Source organism: Homalodisca vitripennis, chromosome 3, assembly GCF_021130785.1.
Source record: "Homalodisca vitripennis isolate AUS2020 chromosome 3, UT_GWSS_2.1, whole genome shotgun sequence".
Classification (NCBI taxonomy): Eukaryota; Metazoa; Arthropoda; class Insecta; order Hemiptera; family Cicadellidae; genus Homalodisca; species Homalodisca vitripennis.
Genome location: NC_060209.1, coordinates 111,294,469 through 111,315,704, shown reverse-complemented (window position 1 = coordinate 111,315,704; position 21,236 = coordinate 111,294,469). Strand labels below are relative to the sequence as shown.

The following is a 21,236-nucleotide window of genomic DNA, read 5'->3' as shown; positions in this document are numbered from 1 at the left end:
ACTGCAGGTGTGTTTGTGCCATAGCTAACTTTTGCTTTACATTTTATTGTGTTCTCCTCCTTTGAATTGGTTTAATAGCTACCAAAGTTGTTGCTATTTAAGTACCAAGTTTTACGTGGCTGTGTTAAAATAAATGGTATTATAGCACAGAGATTTATTTAAAATTCCTGTGATTACATTTACAAAATCAGAATCTTAAAAATGATTAGTTGTCTAACTGTTAATTGACATGGAGAAATTCCGTTTCTATGTTTTGAGCGGTTAGTGTAAATATTCTGAAAGTCTCAAATGATTTTCTTTTTCTCAGTGTTACACGTGAATCTCTGTTGTGAGAACTATTCCTTAGCAAAAGAGAAACATATTCATGTTCAAACGAAATGTTATTCAATGCCGATTTTATACTACATCTGTACTTTATATACAGATTCATAAACCATATGAAATAAACACATAAAAATAGAATGTGATTAGGTAATATAATTACATAGCTGTATAATCTAAAAAGTTCACGAAAAGTGCTTTAGAAATAAAAATGCATTTCGATTGTTTAGTGGAAGATTCATAAACTTAAACTACTCAGTAATGGAAAAAAAACTAAAAAATCTTCCTCGCGCATTCAAAGTAGTATTAATATTCCAGGCCTACTTTTACCATGAAAGTAACAAACACTCTCTCCTCTCACGTATTAATTGCTATTTTCCAATAATAAAACTGAAGCTTTCGTTGAAGTATTTGGAAGGCCAAACATAGTAACTTAGTTGACTGAGCGTTAGCAAAGCCTACAATTCAAGAGAGGAGATGAAAAGTTTCATTTATGTTTCTCTATCTGTCCACACTATATCTTAAGAAGAAATTGACCTTCAGACTTTAAATTTTCCACGAAGCTTCATTTGTATATTAGCAACATCAAGTTCGATGATAGTGCACTAATTTGTGTACATTGGTTTTCTTGGTTCAAAATTGAATAAAAATAGCAAAAGTATTGTATAAAGCTCAAAAACTAAAAACATCCTCATTTGCAGATGAAAATGACCATTGGATAAATACCCAATTTATATTTACCTTCTCGCTGGGTATTTACCAGGGCTACATTACTGGTTATAATTATATATTTCTAACTGAAGGTCTTTTAGCAATTATTTGCGGATTACAACATATTATTGGATAAGCAATGTCTGACAACAGCGGCTCTGGGACAAGTTCTGTGACAGTCGACGTACGACGAGCGTTTTCTGTCCAAACATGGCATAAGCTGTGATAAACGTGTTGGGATTACAACTCACGGTGCTGACTCGGTGTCAGGCTGTAAAATACCTGAGTTATTAGGATTATTACAGGCCCTCGTAACAAGCGATGAGCTCATTGTTGTATCAACAGTGAGGCTCTGGCAGCCAAGCAATTGTATGCAAGCCTTAAACATACCGTTATTATAAGTAGAGGTTTACAGGACACGTGAAATAAACACGCCATACATTAGTAAATTGACCAATGTGTACCACTTTCAACACCAACGTAATTTAGTCGATGTAGAGAGTTTACAACCGATTTCAACATTCTTCGACAGTTATAGTACTTACAGACCAGCGGAAAAGGCTTCGCTGAATGCTCACCAAATAATTTTTTTGTAAAACAAAAATAGTTTATACAAAAACATAGCTTGTATTTATTTTAAATCGATTCTAACATGTATTCTGTTAATGGGAATATTACTTTGTATCATTAGGAGTGATATTAGATGACATAACAGAAGATAATTTGAGATTTTGTAATAACAACGAATCAGTGTCCCCGATGATTTGACTTTTTTACTTGGGGGGGTCCCCGATTGACTGTAATTCTGAAAATCTGATCAACATTTCACGTATACTCCGTTTTATGTTACTTTTTTAGAAGTTAATCTAGTTATAGTTGTTTTAGAGTGTATCATTACGAGGATCTGGTAGGGCAGTCCTTTTTTTCGAGTTGCTGTTTCTTTCTGTGTACTAGTGTAATTCCCGAACAGGTATTTTGTTACCTCGGGCTTTATTGTTGATTTTAGTTTAAGATCTACTGTATGTAAAATGTACAACTGGCAACAATAAAGAAATTTTTCATTCATTCATTCATTTGGGACCACTGGTAAATACAGGTTCATAGGGCAACGCATAGTGAACACTACATACATACAATGCCAGTTACCTAATATACTGCAAATACAAGTTAGTGACAAGTGTAATAAACTGTCCATACGACATTCAATATTGACTAGATACTATACAGTAAGTACAGGTTCATATGCCACGTGAGGTAAACACACCTTACATTTAATGTATCTACAAATCTGATACACTGAGATTAATGTTCCCGAGAGAGCTTTTTATGATTTCCTACTAAAACAATATTAACGATATAAAATTAGTTTGACTGATTTCCCATTTGATTAATGTGTCCAAGAGCATTTCTCATGTAGATTATGCTACTGCACATCTATAGATAAGTGGCAAAAGATTTAAACAGAGTGAGAGATGTGATCACGTTGGGAAATCCTGATTAGTCGAAAGTTGCGTGTAAATGTCGGAAAGGAGTGCTGGCCTTGGACAGGTCATTGCGGTCAGGGCCTTCCATAAGTCAGGGATGAACACCGAAGTACAACCACCGCGTCGGTCGGTTAGGACACGGGCAAGTAATCGCTGAGTTATGTCTGTACCTGTTGAGAGAGCTTGCTCATGTCGACTGGCTTGATTTTCTTGAGCGCGGACAGCCGCTCGAGCCGCTCGCGGGCCTGCTGCTCCACGGCGATGAGGAAGGCATCTTGCACGTTGCTGTTCTGCGCCAAATCCAAGGCTGCAACAATACAAACACAATAAGTAACTTGTATTATTTTACAGTTTGTATTAATCTAAGGTAATTATTGAAAAAATAATACTGAAAATACAAAACAAATGCCAGCCTACTTGTTACCAGTTTTCTCAAACGCAAGATATCCGCCATCAACAACAGCTGTTGACAACAGAACTTTTCTGTTCATATTTTTTAAAGTTGTGTTTTAGACCCTTAAATTGATAATAATATTTTACCATATTATTAGGCTCATCTTGATGTATGATTCATCTATCACCTTATATGAGTATATTGTAACTTTAAGATTTAATATCGGTTCTATAATTAAATAACAATTTTCATCCCGGGAACGAGTCCAGGTTGGACAAATCTTTATATGCTAACAAATAATCATTGAGCCTATCCATAATTATGATATAGTCTACACAAACCGAGCTAGACCTTCAGGTTTCCAAAAAATTTAATTCCTTAATATGAAATAATATATATTAATGAAGCTCACTTTAAGCGAAAAAGTGTAAATTTAAAGTAGGATGGAACCAAGCACTGACGTGCTACGTTATCAGCGAAAGTCGGCGAAGGTGGGCGGCAGGGAACGTGGTTAACTGCCATAGTTAAAAATAGAAAATCAGTTCTAGGACCTAATGTGGTGCTAAGAGTTTGTAAACACTGAACGTATCAGAAAACGGTTCTTCACGTGTAATCGGTATTGTTTGTGGGTAGTCATCGTCTAGCCCAGTTCATGTACGGGAATGTCTAGTACTGTACATTATAGAACTTAGGGAAGTAATAGACAAGAGTCTCGGTCGGTTTTCTCAGTTCTGGAAATTATATGTACTTTTAAACATTTTAAAATCAGTGTCTGTGTACGATAAGATAACAAACAACATCTATACTATTGTATTCGTATAACAATCTAATGGTGTGACTCTGTGTATTCGTGGGTGCGCGCGCGCGCGTATGTGTTTTACTCAATCACATAAAACCTACTGGACGATCGAACTAAAATTTTGCATCTGACTATTCCTATTTCGAAAATCCATCCGGGTTACGCCCAACCGAAACTGAAAACTCCCCTTTGGCTTAATCAGCATAGTAAAGGTGTTTTAATCACCGGTCAAAGTTAAGAATGATAAGAACAGTAATTTATACACATTTAAAATTTGATATAAGTAAATGTTTGTTGTTATTATATCTGTCAAAGTCAGTTATACTTTACAAATGTCATGTTACGCGCAAAAGCTTTCTTTGTATGGGTTTGTTTTATTGGAATTTTAATCAACTCCAGTAAAATGCCATCATTTATGATGTAATAAGCGTGTTGATTAAAAAGCTAAGGACTTTGACTTTAGGCTTCCTTCAGGCTTAGGATTTCTCCACACTGGTGTAAAATACTTCAATAGTTAATAAACTCGTTGGAACTATTCAATAAACATTATGAAATATTAGAGAGAAATTCGAGACATTTCAGAGGTACTTATAAAAACAGTTTCACTTTCCGACTTCAGGCCCTTACCTTTATACTTAAATATAAAATAAGTCAAAAGAATTAAAAATCTTTCCGTGGCTATCACATCTCAGGATTGTTTGAAACTCCATTTACAAAGAATATTCTCTAAGTGTCTCTTTCAAAACGAAATTGTGTGCGAAGAACTCGCGGGTGAGTGCTAGTATGTAATAAAATTCATTCATATATATATATATATATATATATATATATATATATATATATATATATATATATATATATATCAATGCTTTGTTTTATGGAATGGAATTATTGCCGATGAAGTGTTTAATGACTATAGCTACGTAACATGTGTCGTTATGGCTTCATAAAGGAACGCAAAGTTATTTTTAGGCAAAAAATGTATAAATAACAATTTTTGATGTTGACCAAACTTTAGATAGAAAGTTCCATGGTATTATCCTATCAAATGTGACATGCACGGTTACAATATTATAGTCAGAAACTGTCAGCACGTTCTCAAGTAACCATTTTAGGCTCGATGTGGTTCATCACCACTATTATACTAAAAATAATAAATAAATCATTCTTACGAAAAGTATGCGCATCACCGGACTTCAATTCGTGTAAGGCTAATTGATTACTAGGTCCAAAACGTCCTGGAAGCACCCCTAAAAACGTCACACTGGCCAAGTGAAGTGAGTACCAAGTTATACAATATACTCTGTCTCCTGCAAGAGCTGAAAACTAATGAAGAAAAGGTTGCAATAGAATATTAAGCAACTTAGGATATTCCTCACTGTTTCATGACCACCTTTAATCTGTCACGATAGAAGAAAAATGCTATTATTAATATTAGTTATATTAAGTGCATAAGCCTATATAAGATACAATGTAGTCTGACGTTTACTTTACATTTAAACACTGTTATCAAACCTAAATTATTTGTTTTTTTATAAAAGTGGGAATATCAGAGCTGTGTAAGTATATATAGTTTTTGATCAGAAAAGAGGTAAAATCGGAAATAGAAAAAAAACCACTAATAACAGAGTAAATTACAACGACTATAAATAAACCAGTTAAAAATTTTCTTGATCTTGGGAATAAGTGAAACTCAACATTATCGTATGAAATATAATTCACACGAACCAGAAATCTTCATACAGGTTTGCACCGTAGGTTGTAGAAAAGCATCAGTTTAGAAGTATTGCTTTTCACACGGGTTATTTATTATATGTGGCATGCTCTCGAGTGGGCAAACCATTCAGTTTGTTTGTGCTAGCTAAAGATTGGCTAGCAACAACTATTGTTGCGTCAAGGGATTGGTATTGTAATTAGTAATATTATCATTACGTATCATATATAATAATTATCTATACAGAATAAATGATATTAAATGAGAAAATATGAATGTTTAATGTTTAGTAATTTTTATATTCTGTCATCGTTTACAGCGATCCTTCTTCCACTCATACACCAAATTCGCACATACTAATAATAATAATAATTTATATGGCAAAACAACGTTGGCCGGGTCAGCTAGTTATTGATATTAGTTATATTTACCAATCAGTAGTTTATTTAAAGCTTATCATTTACTGTTGATAAATTGAAAGTATAAGTGGACTTCGGATATTCACCGTATGACGATAACGTTACCATATAACGATGTTACCAAACATGTCAGAACTTGCTGGACAAAAATGACGTGCTTATTATGGTACTGAAATCGATTTTGGTTTGGGATATTATTATTTTTAATAGCCTTTTAACGTAACTTCCATGAGTAAAAAAGTAGATAATATCTTTTTTTTATCACTTCACATGAAATTACAGGCTTTAAGTAACATGTGGAGACAGTTTTGTAATCAGGACCAAATAAAAACGGTTTGAAGATAAAAAATATGAAATGTTTACAGTATGTACGTACATGTTAATTTTAAAATAGTGAAAATGGAAGTATACATTTTTATGAACTCAATTTTTATAAATGACATTTTATTTCGTGAAGTATGTGTTATTTTGTGTTTTTTTCTAAATTCAAGATTGAAGGTAGTGAAAATTACAACTATAAAAATAGAAGTAAATCGACACAGCAACCACTTTCCAAAACAATTGAATTGTTCAAGATGTTAATCTATTGTTATTGAATACAATACAATGCATTGGAATGTATATTATCACAATTGTGTATTGGAATGTCACCTTACATTTTTTATTTAACTGTACACATGGGGATTGGCATTCAGAGTTTATGAATCCCTCCCGACTTTCGAATTGGAGCTAAATTTGGAAATCTATTTGAAGAGAAAACATTCCCGACAACTTGGAGTGAAGAGGAAGAGACCACCAGGAAACCTGAACAGAAGGAAGACCGAATGGTACATGACTGGCAGGATGATGGTCGAAAGTCAAGGCCAACTAGTTTTATTAGCCGTTCCACAAATACGTACGAGCACACGTCAGCTCCATACAGCGCGATACATCGCTGTATTGAAATGCAATAATTTAATTTGAGAAAGCTCGGTCATACAAGCAATTTAATAATATATATTTAAATTGTGCAAGGAAAGAAGAACGAACATCATGAGTATCGAGTGTAATACTTTACGGGGCCTAATTTATTAAAAGTAGTTATAAAGAAAGAGTTAGAAACGCTTTTAAGATTGCAAGTTTCCTCATTTTTTTTTTAAGAAAATGGGTTTTCATTCATGGCATTTCCTGTACTTTTTAGTACATTTAATTATGAAAACGATGGTATTATTCTATTTATTAGCCTATAATTGAACTAGCACATCATCCTATAGGACTATTAGCCTATTTATTAGCTAATAATAATAAATCTTTAGCCTATAAGTTTTAATCGAACCGCATTACGATTTTTTTATAAGTGTACCTAGTTCTTTTAAGGATTTTTTAGTTTTAATCATAAATAAATATTTATGGATTCAAGTGTGTAAAGACATTTTCGTTGGTCTATTTAATATTTATTCGACGATCAGCTGGTGACCTATCATACCAAAAAAAGCTATCCCCCAAAATAGTGCACCTCTTACAAAGGATTTTTATTTTGTAACCTCGCAAAAGTAGTGACCATTAAAGACTTGGAACCTAATATCGTCTTAAAATGGAAACCATGCTAGATAAGTTTTAATATTTGTGACAGTTGATGAAACATTTCCAAAACTACTAAAATGTTTGACACCAAAAAACAGAGATTGCATGCAAAATCATTTTAACATTATACTGTATTCCCTTTCATACTCTGATAAGTAGAAAGAACGGCACAACACACATTTGTAATGGATTTCATTAATAATTCTCTGTTTTAAAAAGAGAAGAATTACATTATGGATGTATTATGTGTTTTATTTTTCAAAATGTACAAATAACAACATTTGGAGAATGTGCAATCCATTTAAAGGAAAATAAAAAAAAACGATGATAAGTAATTTAATTATTAAAGAAGCGCATTTTTATTTATGTTTGGAAAAGTATATTCACTTAGCGTTTTACCTTTATGGACTTTAAAATAATACTTGAAAACAAATATGAGTACAAAATGAATAAATACCATTCAGTCCTAAAATAACACAGATATTACTCAAGCTGTGAATGCTGTGCATGACGAATGTTCTAACGACTACCAAATCATTTTATTTGTTTAAACTGTAACAACAACAAAATAGGCTTGCTTTTAAATTTAATGGTTTTTGCTTACATGCGTTGTGAGCAATTTCGGGACAAGCGGGTTTTTACACCTCTGACCTCACCTTCTCAAATAAATATAACCTGTTTCGCACATTTGGACATGAATGGTAGAATGTACATAAATGAAGATTACAAGCTGGGAACACGATACGACTGCATTCTCCAGTACATGATTATAAATTAAGAGTCTGCTGGGTGACTAACGCCTTCATGACACAAAGCTCGTCATTAAAAAACTTACATTCGTCCACGTTCCAAGTAGTTTGTTCGCATCATCCTCGTAATATCTTAATCTGGAGGGGTATCAATACCGAAATTACTATACTGAGCATGCTGTACTCCAGTAGTACAATAACTTATGGTAGGTTCAACATAACCTTACTGCGTGTAGGCCTACGCATCTTTTCAATCAACAATCAATTTCTCGGCAGTACACCGCATCGCAGCTCGTAATACACTCTTAAGTAAAGTATTCTTTCTGACAAAGCAGATTTTTTAAATAGTTTTTTCATGCAATTGAGTCCTAAAGGACGATTGATTTTATTTTAAAGTAAATCAATTTCAACCTGTATCTGTGCTTGCTGACGATTGCCACTGGTTGTATCGTATATTTTTCAGAAATAAATTATCTTTCAATCCTCACGCAAAATAAAATCATCCACAATAATGATAACCATCTTCATCGTAGCCCAATAACAACAAAGTTAAACATCATGCACGTTTATGACCTTTATACATAAGAAGGCGCAAAGGTTTTAGTTAGATAAAAACAACAATAGGGAAAATAAAAGAAATGAAAAAAATCCTAAACAAATTATAGAATCACGTCTTATCAGTAGTAATTTCAGTCAATTCAGATATTTAACCTAAGGGTTTATTCAAATGTAAATAGAAAACCATTTATTTCGTCGTAGTTAAGAAGCTCCAACATTTTAGAGATTTTAATAATTATTTTTCTTTTTATAGAAATAATGCAATAGAACAGCAATGGCTTATGACACTTATTTTTAAGGTTGAACGTTTCTTAGCATACAAGAAATTATTCAATTTAAAACCCGTCCACCGCTACGCACTGTAAAATCGTCGATTAAAAGCCTCATAGGTATTCAACAAGTAATGACTATGGTTATTAAACTTTTCTTATTAGATCAATCTTTTTGAGATCCTCATCAGGTTTTATGTTGTGAGAACGTACGTTTTCTATACTTAACACTGTAATAAAGATATGTCAATTAAAATATCTCATATGATGGACTGTGAAGTGAGGATGGGGTAATAACCAAAGTGCTTACAAAATACAAATGGCTGCCATTACACAAGTCAGTTGCAAGGAAGATCCTCCACTCAATTCGTATTCCGCGCGGGTCGGGCAGTCCGTCCATCTTGCGACCAATATCACACAATTAGTCTTCCTCCCCTCTATATTATAGGTTCTCCTCGAGGAATGTGGAGACAGTCAGGCGATGTCGGATACTTCGCTTACATCTAAATTATCGTTGCTCTTATTGCTGTATCAGTAAATATAGTTTTTTCTAACATTAGTACGTTCTGTCACGCAGGAAACACACTTTCATCACGCGTCAAGTTTATAAATTAGTCTTTATTTTGAACCTAAGTTTTAAAAATATAGTGGCTGAAATGTGATTTTAATCCTTCCACATAAATTTTTGTTAGATAAGATATAAGAAAACGGATTCTAAGACAGGGCCTTCCTTTTAGAGCATTTTAAAACTGCCCTGAAGGAATGGCAAAGGGAGCAATAAAAACTAAAAACCCATTAGTTAGAATATAAAATGTTAATCTTTGCAATGCCTCCGTCCTGTTTGTTGGCAGCCATGTTAACAAACTTGGTGGAGAAACGGTTAGGTATTTATGGGACGAGTAAAAGGTGCAGCAGGTAAATAATGTTTAACGACGCGTGACGTTAAACATATTAGGAACAATTGCTGATTTTACGAGGACGGGCATTAAGCCATATGAGTTATCTAAAGAATGCGTTACGTAGAACAAGAACTCCAATACAGATATTAGGATGATGGGAGATAAGAAAGAATTGGTCATCTCCATTTAACTCATTAGTTACTCCTTGAAGCCTCATAAAAAGTAGGATCTTATCAAAGGGTTTGAACAAGGAAATCAAGACCAATATTAGGTTAGTGAGAGGTAAAAATAGTTACTCAGTTTTTTACTCATTGGTTACCGCTTTAAGTTTGATGAACAGCGTATTCTTGTTAAAGGGTTTTGACGAAGAAGCAACTCAAGATCATATATTACGACACATATAGATAACAACATTACTCATATTTGTTGAATTCATGAATAATCCTTGATATTTCATAAAAAATTAGATCTTATCAAATGATTTTGTTGAAAAAGAAACTCACACCCACATATTGCGACAACGATAGCTAACAAATAATTAATGAAATATGAGTTATCCATTTTGTCTTACTATGAGTGGAACCTTATTACAGTGTTTTATTCTTGAGTTTATTTCAAAACAGTGATGTCATATGAATAGACAACTAAAGCTAACGCAATATCTTATGAATCACCAAGCTGTTCGCTGTCGTGAATGTATCCAGCGGAATTAGTGACGTTTGATTAATTAGGAGCGAATAATGAGGTAGTATAGAGAATAGATGAATAGCAAAGGTCAATGACACATACATATTGTTCTTTCGCTGTCGGGGACGTTATCTAGAGACAACAGAGCGTCAGAGATGGCAGGTTGCGACACGACGCCGACTGTGCTGGCTGATAACAGGACAAGAGCTCAGCTGGTTGGTAGGCCCACTTGTACACCTGTGTAATATACTCGTAACGTACGCATACTGCACCATTCTGCACCACGTCCGCTTGTTCTGTCCACATGTCCGTTTCCCTGTGCGTTGCAGATTCGTGCCATAGAACAGAATCTCGCAGTGAAATATTTCACAGCACTACGGTATTCCAATCCTTATTAATAGTTTTATTATAAAGGTTGTGAGTATTAACTTCAAGAGGCATTAAACGTCCATTTTCTCTTCCAAAATGTTCTCCTAAATTACTGTTGGAACTTATGATCGTGCATGGGTGTCTGCAAGAACATTTCCTAGTCAAAAATAGGAATTGGTCTTAAACAAGTCCTTGTATCCAAAATAGAAGGACTGGTCAAATTCTGAGCTAAGCCCCTAATTATTTTAAGGCCATTTGATCTGTTTGCAGCATGGCCATATGGTACATCTTGTCCTATACAGGACTCATTCACACCTACATACAGCCTCACAGCCCACACTGTCCTGAGTGACTCATCGTGTACAAGGCGAGTTCCCAGCAACCACATCATTGGATTACATTTATGAGTATAAAAACATCTTCAGGCATAAAGGTTGCATAACATATTATTATATCTCCTCGAATATCCTTGCGGACAAACCCAGAATAGTAAAACCGAGTTCGCTTGGGAAGATCAGTAAGTTGAAGATCATAATGGTTTATTATTCAATAATAGGCCAATCTAATAATAACCCGACTAATCTGTAAACCACATCAAACTATATTCCTTCAGCTTCTCAAGTCACTTCTTCATTACTTAATCACCCTTTACAAGCTCAATCGACCTTAGATAATAACAAGATTACTCAGGACATGTGTCTAATAACAGTCATCAGATTAGGCCTTGTTATTGAAAATTTTACATTGAAAAATAAGTGTTATAAATTTAACTAATGTAAAGGCGTGTTGAATATAATAATAATAGTGTAATCGGTTTCGTGTTAATTAAGTGTTTCTAAGCTTATATAAGTCTACTTTAATAACTTAGTTAACAGATAATTGTCATATTTTGGTGAAAAGATTCCAAATGATTGACAGTTCTTTTTATATAACTTTTTGCTCTTTCACTAATGGGAGAAATCAGTATATACCACGTGTCATATTCAGCCTATTAAGTATCGGATTAATACATTTTTGATATTTATCAATATATTTTGAATGAATGTAAGAATTAAAAAAAATGTATATTTGCAGTTGCTTAGTTGAGTAACATTAGAGGAAAATGCAGTACTTTATATACACTATTAGACTACAATAATTGTATATATCGTTACAGTGCAATAAGTCTTATTATTATTAGGTAGTAGCAAAAAGGGTTTCGATTGTACGGGTACGGTGATCTCTGCCATCTTATTTACAGTATTTTTAGCGGGATTCTCTTTATTATGTAATCCGCAATTGACTGTTACGAACAAGTACATTTCACACCCTCGAACTATTTAAAATCGATTATAAGATGCGGAAATATAAGTCTCTAAAAGTGTATCAGACCCTTGCAGAGTAAACAGGCAGTTTAAAGATAACAACAGGACTTAAGAATCGAGAGATAAACTCATTGATTAAAAAAGTATGAACATATAAAGTGTGTATAAATTTTTAATAAAATTTGTAAACATATCAAAAGGAAAAACTGTATTAAATTGGTATAATGTGGAGAATTTACACATTTGCATGGTTACTTATCTGTATTATTTAATATTTAATACTATCTATAGAACATTGTATATTATCAGGTAAGATACAATCACAGAAACTCTATAAAAACAACTTCCAAGCTGCCACAATCCCATCTATGCGGAGTGAGCAAGATCAAAGACACTCCAACAACATCCTTAGGCTTCCAGGCAGTAAGTACCCCTGACCAGAGAATCTTGTATGCGGAGTGAGCAAGATCCAAGACACTCCAACGACATCCTTAGGCTTCCAGACAGAAAAACCCCTGACCAGAGTAAGTATCCCTGACCAGAGAGTCTTGTATGCGGAGTGATTGTAAGATCCAAGACCACTCCAAGAACATCCTTAGACTTCCAGACAGAAAAACCCCTGACCAGATAATCTTGTATGCGGGGTGATTGCAGGATGCAAGACCACTCCAAGAACATCCTCAGACATCCAGACAGAAAACCCCCTGACCAGAGAGTCTTGTATGCAGAGTGATTGCGGGATCATTTCATTGTCAACCGTACTTGATGACTTGGTATCTTTGAGAATGAATTTTATCTTCGATTTTCTAGATTTTCTACTCAGAATTGTACTATCGGCGTTATCTATTTAATATCGAATGAAGCGATTTCGATATAAATTATTATCTTTGTTTGTACCTACGTTTGCTTGCGTAATACCATTCCTTCACTGGATAAAAGTTATATAACTGTCCTATGTCGGCCATAAATAGGTTTCCTCTCATTTTAATAGATACTTTGAGTTCTTGACTAACAAAATATACCTAGGATTAGAACTTTCTTACTTGGCAATTAGAACTGTTGAACCAGAGCGAGTTGAATCACAAATTGTACATCGATCTTCTAAACTTTTCCACTTTGGAATATTGATTGGATATGGTGAAATCTTTGTGAACACTGTCCTCGATAGATAAGGTGGTATATTTAAATACCAAGGGAATGATTTGTGTATGTTTGATGTTTTTTAGGAATTCTCTAAAAGTTTAAGTTTGTGGGGTTTTCCATATTCTGTTTGAAAGGGTGTATTTTAGCAACCAAGGGGATAAGTTTGTATGATTTTTATCTTTGTTTTTTTTAAGGCTTTTTCTAAATATTTAAACTTGTGGGGTTTCTATATTCTGCTTGAAAGGGTTGAAGAGGAATACATTGTTTTTTAATAATGCAGTATATCATGTACTTGTGGAGGTATTGAATATCGATGAGTAAAACACTATATCTCTCTTATTAGTGTAGATTTATTTCAGAGTTTATAAAAAAGTGAACAATATTTTAAACATGAAACGAGAATTAAAGAAATTAAATCTGGACCCATCGAACAGAAATGACAATTTAAAAAGATAAATACTCGATTATTATCTGATTCAAACCTAGTTGAGTTCAGACACCATTAAAACTCTAGAAATAAATTCAGATTAAGGAAAGATAAAAGAACTATGCTAGTAGAATGTTTTCCATCTTAGAGGATTTAGGGGATTACTACGCACTATTTCAAAGTGAGGGCCAAATATGCAAGTTTTAGTAGTATGATTGAACTAGCACAGAATCTTCTAAGGTGTCATACAAGCTGCATACTTCTAAAGAATTGGTTACGTACTAGTGCATTACTTTTACAATATTAACATGAACCCGTAAATTAAACTCATATAGTTAACTTAATAGAGTTCATAAAAGTAATATGATATTTTGCAACTACCGAATCGGTTTTGTTCAACAACCCATCTCGCCATACATTTATTCCTCAAGCTGTACAGACTGAGTAGATTCTAGATACTATTTTCAATAACCGGAAGGAGTATTTTTGAACATCCACTATGAAAATATTAACATTATATGGCACCAACGTCCAGTGCAAAATATGAGTAATCTATAAAAACTTTGTAATTATAAGATCCAAAATTATGTGGATATATAAGAATGAATCCATTGCTGTAGAAGAACCTAATTGCGGTTCTGGTTTCTAAAAATTCCGATATGCTTTATAAATCGTACCTTACGGTACCGATTGAACTAAATTCTTGCAACAGTATCAATTGTATTTAGTTACGATTTGTAATTTATCTTTATATGTGGTTTTGATGGCGAAAACGTTTATTTTAAGACGAAAACGTTAAACGTCTATAGACCCATTTTTATTTATAGATGTGACTGTGCTACTATATAGTTTGTTGACTATATTAAATATCTTGGCCTCCACATGGATCAATATTTGAAATGGAACCATCATATAAATATTTTAGGGAAAAATAACATAAATTAAATTATTATCTATACCATATGAGAAATTATCTAAGATTGGAGCAACTAAAAAACCTATATAGCTCGTGGTTAGACAATACCCTTAGACATGGTATAATACATTATGTTGGGGCCTTTCATACCTTGCTAAAACCTGCTATCATATCTCAAAGAAATGCTGTCAGAATATTATATGGGATAAGGCGAATGGATAGAGTAAACCACTTGTTTTCTGAACAAAATATATTAACTTTTAATCAGATTTAAGTGTATAGTATAATAATGTATGTATATAAACACTTACATCGATTTAAATTTAAAGAAAATGTTAGGACTACACGGTCTGCACTAAATTTAATATTAGAAGTACCTGATATGAAAGAAAGGGACAGAGGAACAGGCATCAGTTCTACTACTTGGGACCAAAGATATTTAATGATTTTGTGGAGTTTCGTGGCAAAGAAATTTATTTTGAAACAAAACCGAAGGTAAAAATGAATGCGCGTCAATATATCATGGAATACTCATAATAGGTAAAAAATTATGCACTGTCTGTATCTGTTTTTTGCATGAATATTTCTTAATAAACACATATTTACTGTTTTTACTTCGTTGGTATATATTTATATTTCTGGTTTGCTTTTGTTACTTGGAGATGTTATATATATATATATATATATTAACTTATTGTTGTTTGTTGAAAGTACATTTTTGTTAAATAGATTTTGATTTTAAATTTGTTATATGTTATTGTTGTTTATTTAAAGTTTATTGTTGTTGATTAGAAATAGTTTTTTATATTATTGTTATTAATTCCTAGATGTTTATAACATGTTAATTTATTGATACAAAATAGTTAAAAATTGGTTTTGTTTTGTTTTTTATACATCTACAATGATTTACACAGTCTAGGTGGATGGAATCTTGGTTACAAATATAAAACTAATAAAAATGAAGTGTGGTTAAATAGGAAATTAGGGAATACTATTGTAGATCCTGGTATGTCTTTGGGTTATTAATGATTTCAATGTTCATTATGTCAGATTAGTGCTGTTGATAAGATATAAGATATTAAGATTAACGCTTTTTAATGCTGTAAATGTAACAAATTTCAAAAGACTGGCTGATGAACAGTTTGCAATATTGAACTATAGTAAAAATTTCTCATCCCGCACGCGCTTGAGCGCATGGGAGAATGTAATGCACGTTTCTTTGTAAAAAAAGAAGAATTTTGTGAATAAAGCATTTTTGAACTTGAACTTTAAGGCAAATCAAAATATGTCATGAAGTTTGAAAACAATTAACTGTTTTTAATTATGAACTTTCCAAAATATGCAGTCCAGCCAACGTGTTCCGTAAAACAGATAATATAGGAAAATATTATAATAAAACTATTTTTTCTATGGAATATTACTATGTGAAACAGATATAAAGATTTTGTACGGGTGTAAACGTCTGGAACGACTTTAAATGCAAGGTAAAATGCTGCAATCCTGGGAAAATTGATATTGGGGTCAGTGATATGGCAGCTGGGAGGTAGAGCGTATTGAAGATTTAACGGTGAAATTAGTAGGGAAATTTGAATAGAACCTCGTAAGTGGTGATGTGAAAATGCAGGGTAAAATGCTGCAATCTGGGGAAAATTGATATTGGGGTCAGTGGTATGGCAACTGGGAGGTAGAGTGTATTGAAGATTCAACGGTGAAATTAGTAGGGAAATTTGAGAAGAACCTCGTAGGTGGTGATGTGAAAATAAAGGGTACACTGCTGCAATCAGGGGAATATTGATAGTGGGAGTCTGTAGTATGGCGGCTGGGGAGTAGACGGTAATGAAGATTCAACGGTGAAATTAGTAAGGAAATTTGAGAAGAACCTCGTAGGTGGTAATGCGAAAATTCAGGGTAAAATGGTGCAAATGGGGAAGATTGATAGTGGGTTTTTGGTATAGTGGCTGGGGAGTAGAGCGTAATGAAGATTCAACGGTAAAATAAGTAGGGAAACGAGATATTGAGATGGCAACAATGAGTTGGAGCGCAGTGTGAAACCGGGGGAGATGGTGTAGTGGGTCTTAGTGGATGGCGGCGTGAAGTTGAGAGTAAAGAAGCCATGAGTGGTGTAGGGTCTTTATTCTGTACATCTCATATTTAGCAGTGAAGTTGTCGCCATTTTTAATTCATTGATAAAGAGAGGATGTTGTTTCCATTCAGGAGTATTTTTTTTCATTTTATATTCTTTAGGTGGCAATACCACAGAATAAATTAATCTAAAACTATTAACCCAGTTAACCTGTGAGGTTTAGAGGATAAAATTGATATAGAGTTAATGAACCTCATCTACTGTTACTATGAAAACAAGTTGCTGGTCTAACGTCCCCATCTCTAACCCTCTTTTGTACAAAACAAAAAGCTATAGAGCATATTAATAACAATGAAATTAAATAACTAAAAGTAACGATGTGGTGATGACTAAAAACTATCAGTTTATAAAAATAAGTATCATCCCTTATTAAGAGGTTTTAAAAATGAGTGCAGTAAAACCGTACTTGAATTTCGAGTATTTATAAAGATATGGTTTGTACACCAAAAGCTTGTAAACTTTATTTCATAGTAATATTAGATGGGAAAACACAGCTATATAATAATTTTATTATCTTCCCACTGCCTATTTTATGGAAAATATATTTATTAGAATACATATTTTGCAAAATCCCACAATACGTTTGAAACAAACAACAAACAATTTAGACTTAAATAAAAACACATGTCATTAAAAAAACAAAGACATACAATTTTAAAGGCCAGGAAGTATGTCTGTCTACTGTATATATAAAAATTTATACTTAATTAGATTAAAGGCAGTAACGGTGAATTTTGGAGAGGTCCAGGCGCATTATTTACTAAATAATTTGGTTCTTCTGCATAAAAATAGTTTCGTAAACATCGAGGAATTTTTTGTTTTTGATGTTTTTTTAATAATTTTACTTTTGAAAAGCAGTGTCCAGTATGAAGTGAATGTAACAAATCTAAATTGTTTGTATTATTACATTAATTTTATTTCAGTTGTGTGGGTCTGATGGTGTTCATTGAACACAAAAGGCCTAAACAAATATAAATACAAATCTCTTAATTATTGGAGTGTTTCTTCATAAATTAAGTACCCTTATTTTGTCCTAGATCAGGTACCAGTTAAAATAATAGTTTAGAAATCGTTGTTGAAAAATTTCAGACGACATACAGTATATAACGCTTGCAAATTTCAATAATTCTATTATCCTTTCAAGCCTTCCATTGACAACGAAGAACTTTAAATGAACAATCTGAAGTCCAGTATACTGTCAGTCTGTACAGCTTGAGGGTTAAGTGTACTATGGCAAGATGGGTTGTTCAACAAAGCCGCTGCGATGTCTATACTCAGGGCGATATCGCTGCACGGCCGTGTTTAATTATCTTGCCATTGTCATACATTCCTGGGAGGTTCATCTCACATGTGAACGGCTCTACATCATCTAATCTGCAAAATAACGTACCGCAAGTATCAATGTTTTAATGAAATTGTTTAATACAGTACGTTCCACCCAAACCATTGTATTTCTTTGCTTCATAGATTACTTTTGATTAAATTGTTTTTAAGCAACACAACAATATCTGCTGAATGCATAAACCCATTGTCCACAGAATTATATTTTTTCTGCTTTTACCAAAGTTTTACAATATACACTCTTATTACATAAATGGTAATAGAGTAGATAACGTAGGATGAAAATAAGAGTATGAATTTGATTAATAGATACGGTATGTTGAAACAGAACAACCAACAATATGATGTAGTTGGACTGTCCTGTGAGTCACTTCTAGTGGTTCTTAGGGTTTTGTAATATATTTAGCTATTCAATAACTATTGCAAACGTTTTTAGAGGCTGAATTCTCTACAATATCAGCTTTGGCAATACTAAGAACTCTCTTATTCGTCAGTTTGTTCCCTTCTTGCATCTCAAAGTTCTCCGATCTCCTTTCAGTTCGCTGGAAGAAAGTCACAATCTCCGATGTTTAATTTCGATATAAAGATGTGGATTCAAACCAATTTCAGTAATTTAAATTAACTATTTCTAAAGGCATTATGTATACAGATGGATATACAACACAGAATCTGCTCCTCATCGAACTGGTGGAATAGACTGCGCTAAAAGCTCAGCTAATTTTCAGTATATTATGAATACCTTTTAAGGAAACTATCGTAGATGTTATAAATAATAAATTTGTTTAAAATTATCTTTGTACAGTTTCTATCCACAATCAGATACAAATAGAGTTTACTTGGGTCCGCAAACTCAAGTGCATAAATACAATTGCTTTATTCAGTGAAAACCCTCTACCGATTATTATGTTGCAGAAGGCATTCTCTGTTTCAAGGGCCCTATCCTAATAATTTAAACACGCGTATAAATACAGTTTATATGAGTAAATTTTGTAACGCAGTAAATAGCATACTATAGGTAGCACTCTTATCCACATCTGAGCAATATCACTTAAAACAGAGATAGACAATTTGGAACTAATACATAAGATCCCATTCTTCTATGTTAGAGAGAAGTTCTTTGTGGCTTTTGTCTCATGAGCGTAGTCAAATCATAAACATTTACAATTGTGCAATGATGCTTTTATTTGCAGTTACTGGTTTACTATGTTTTGGTATGTTTCCTTTGTGTTAACCAAAGAATGGTTGGTTAGTCAGATGACGCTAGACTACTGTACTGAGTTAAGAGGATGAGAGAGATAGAGAGAAAGAGAGAGTTAGTTATTAGTGGCTCTCGATGTTTGCTGTTTGTCTGCAGCCGAGGAATGTAGGCTACTGTCAAAGAGAGTTCTCCAATACCGCACAATATTGTGGCTACCCCATTCGGCAGACTTCCTTTAATAAACTTCTAACATAGTTCTTTCCAGTTCCTAAAATATTACTTCTCATTTTGTTACTTTTGTTTGCACGCCCTTAAAGGCGAGTTGATTTTGTTTGTCATTTTTTCTTTGAAAGTAAAGAAAAACACTGATCATATGTAACACGGAAAAAGAGAGTAGAAAAGAATCAACTAGTTATAAATGTTACACCAATGGTTACACGCATAAAATACCACTGTAATTTCTCCACACGGCTTTTCGAGGAGATATAATAACATGTTACGCAAATGTTATGCCTGAAGATGTTTTATACTCATTAAATGTAATCCAATGATGTGGTTGCTGGGAACTCGCCTTGTACACGATGAGTCACTCAGGACAGTGTGGGCTGTGAGGTTGTATGTAGGTGTGAATGAGTCCTGTATAGGATAAGATGTACCATATGGTTAACGATAGGTAGCCATATTCAGGTGATAAGTAACCACTCCTCTATTATGCCTTCAGCAACTGAAAACATTTAGAACGCTTTGATTCAAATACAATACTTTTAGATTGTATCCACGCATAAGTTTTTGTGTATAGTTGGCCGATAAAGTTACAGCACATTATGGCTGTCGAGAGAATTAAAATAAATTACTCTTCCGACACTCTCCCACTTCGACCTCCACAACAACAGCGCAGCTGGCGGTCGATTTCTTTCTAATGAGCAATTACTCTATTATCAATTGCGATAAAAACCAGGTTATGTGCTTACACATACAATAAAATTTTGATCTCAGCTTCTCAACTATTATAATTACTTAACGAAGAACCAAATTTGATAGAAATCAATATAGAATTATTTACCGTAGTTATCGTCTTCATTAATGATAGTGATCTTTAAAATAACAGCATATATCTGAAAATGTATATATGTCTATCACCTTGAAACATTGGGAGATGACAGCAAGCATCCATCTGCTAGACAGTTAATACTTAACACATCATACATAGATGCATTGGTGCAGTCCGTACGAGGGATGTAAGTTTTCACACACAAAGGTAATCAATCAGTATACACGAGTATAAGGTAAAGTACAAGGATGCTCAATATATTAGAACAAAAGTTAACTATAAATAGATGTTTTACTGTTAATACATTTAGTTTCTAGCTTGGAGATTTACTAACCTCTCTGGTCTGGTGAAATATTTAGTTTTGGGTCTTCCCTATTTTGAAAATGAATCTAGACTGGGTGCTTCCTAACGTGGAGCCTAACTAATTTCGAGTATTTTCAAGTCTGAGGACATTCTCTGGCCTTTGCCATTTTTAATTTAGGGTCTTCTATAGTTCTGATGACCTGTCAATTCTAAGTAATATCTAGTTTAGAGTCTTCTCTAGCTTGGAGAGCTCTTAAGTTTAAGAAACTATCTCGTCTAGGGTTGCTCCAGTTTGGGTAACACGTAGTTTGGGGTCTTCTTCATTCTGGAGACTTCGTTCATCTGGTGATCACTCTATTCTGTGGATCATAGAGGAGCACGCTAAAACAAGGTTAGCTTTAGTACAATCGACGTTATCAAACTCTTCATTCTCGAAATAAATTCCTTAATGCATTTATGTAGGTTATTTTGTTG

The 21,236-nt window shown here is 33.4% G+C and overlaps 1 protein-coding gene across 5 annotated transcripts in view; it reads right to left on the bottom strand.

The window, feature by feature from the left end:
• Positions 1 to 21,236, bottom strand: part of LOC124357305 (protein PALS1) — a 262,643-nt gene that overhangs the window by 122,500 nt on the left and 118,907 nt on the right. For all 5 annotated transcript variants that reach the window (XM_046808971.1, XM_046808969.1, XM_046808972.1 and 2 more), the window contains one exon: positions 2,687 to 2,823. In XM_046808971.1, coding sequence (XP_046664927.1) covers positions 2,687 to 2,823 — 137 coding nt within the window. The remainder of the gene's footprint in view (positions 1 to 2,686; positions 2,824 to 21,236) is intronic.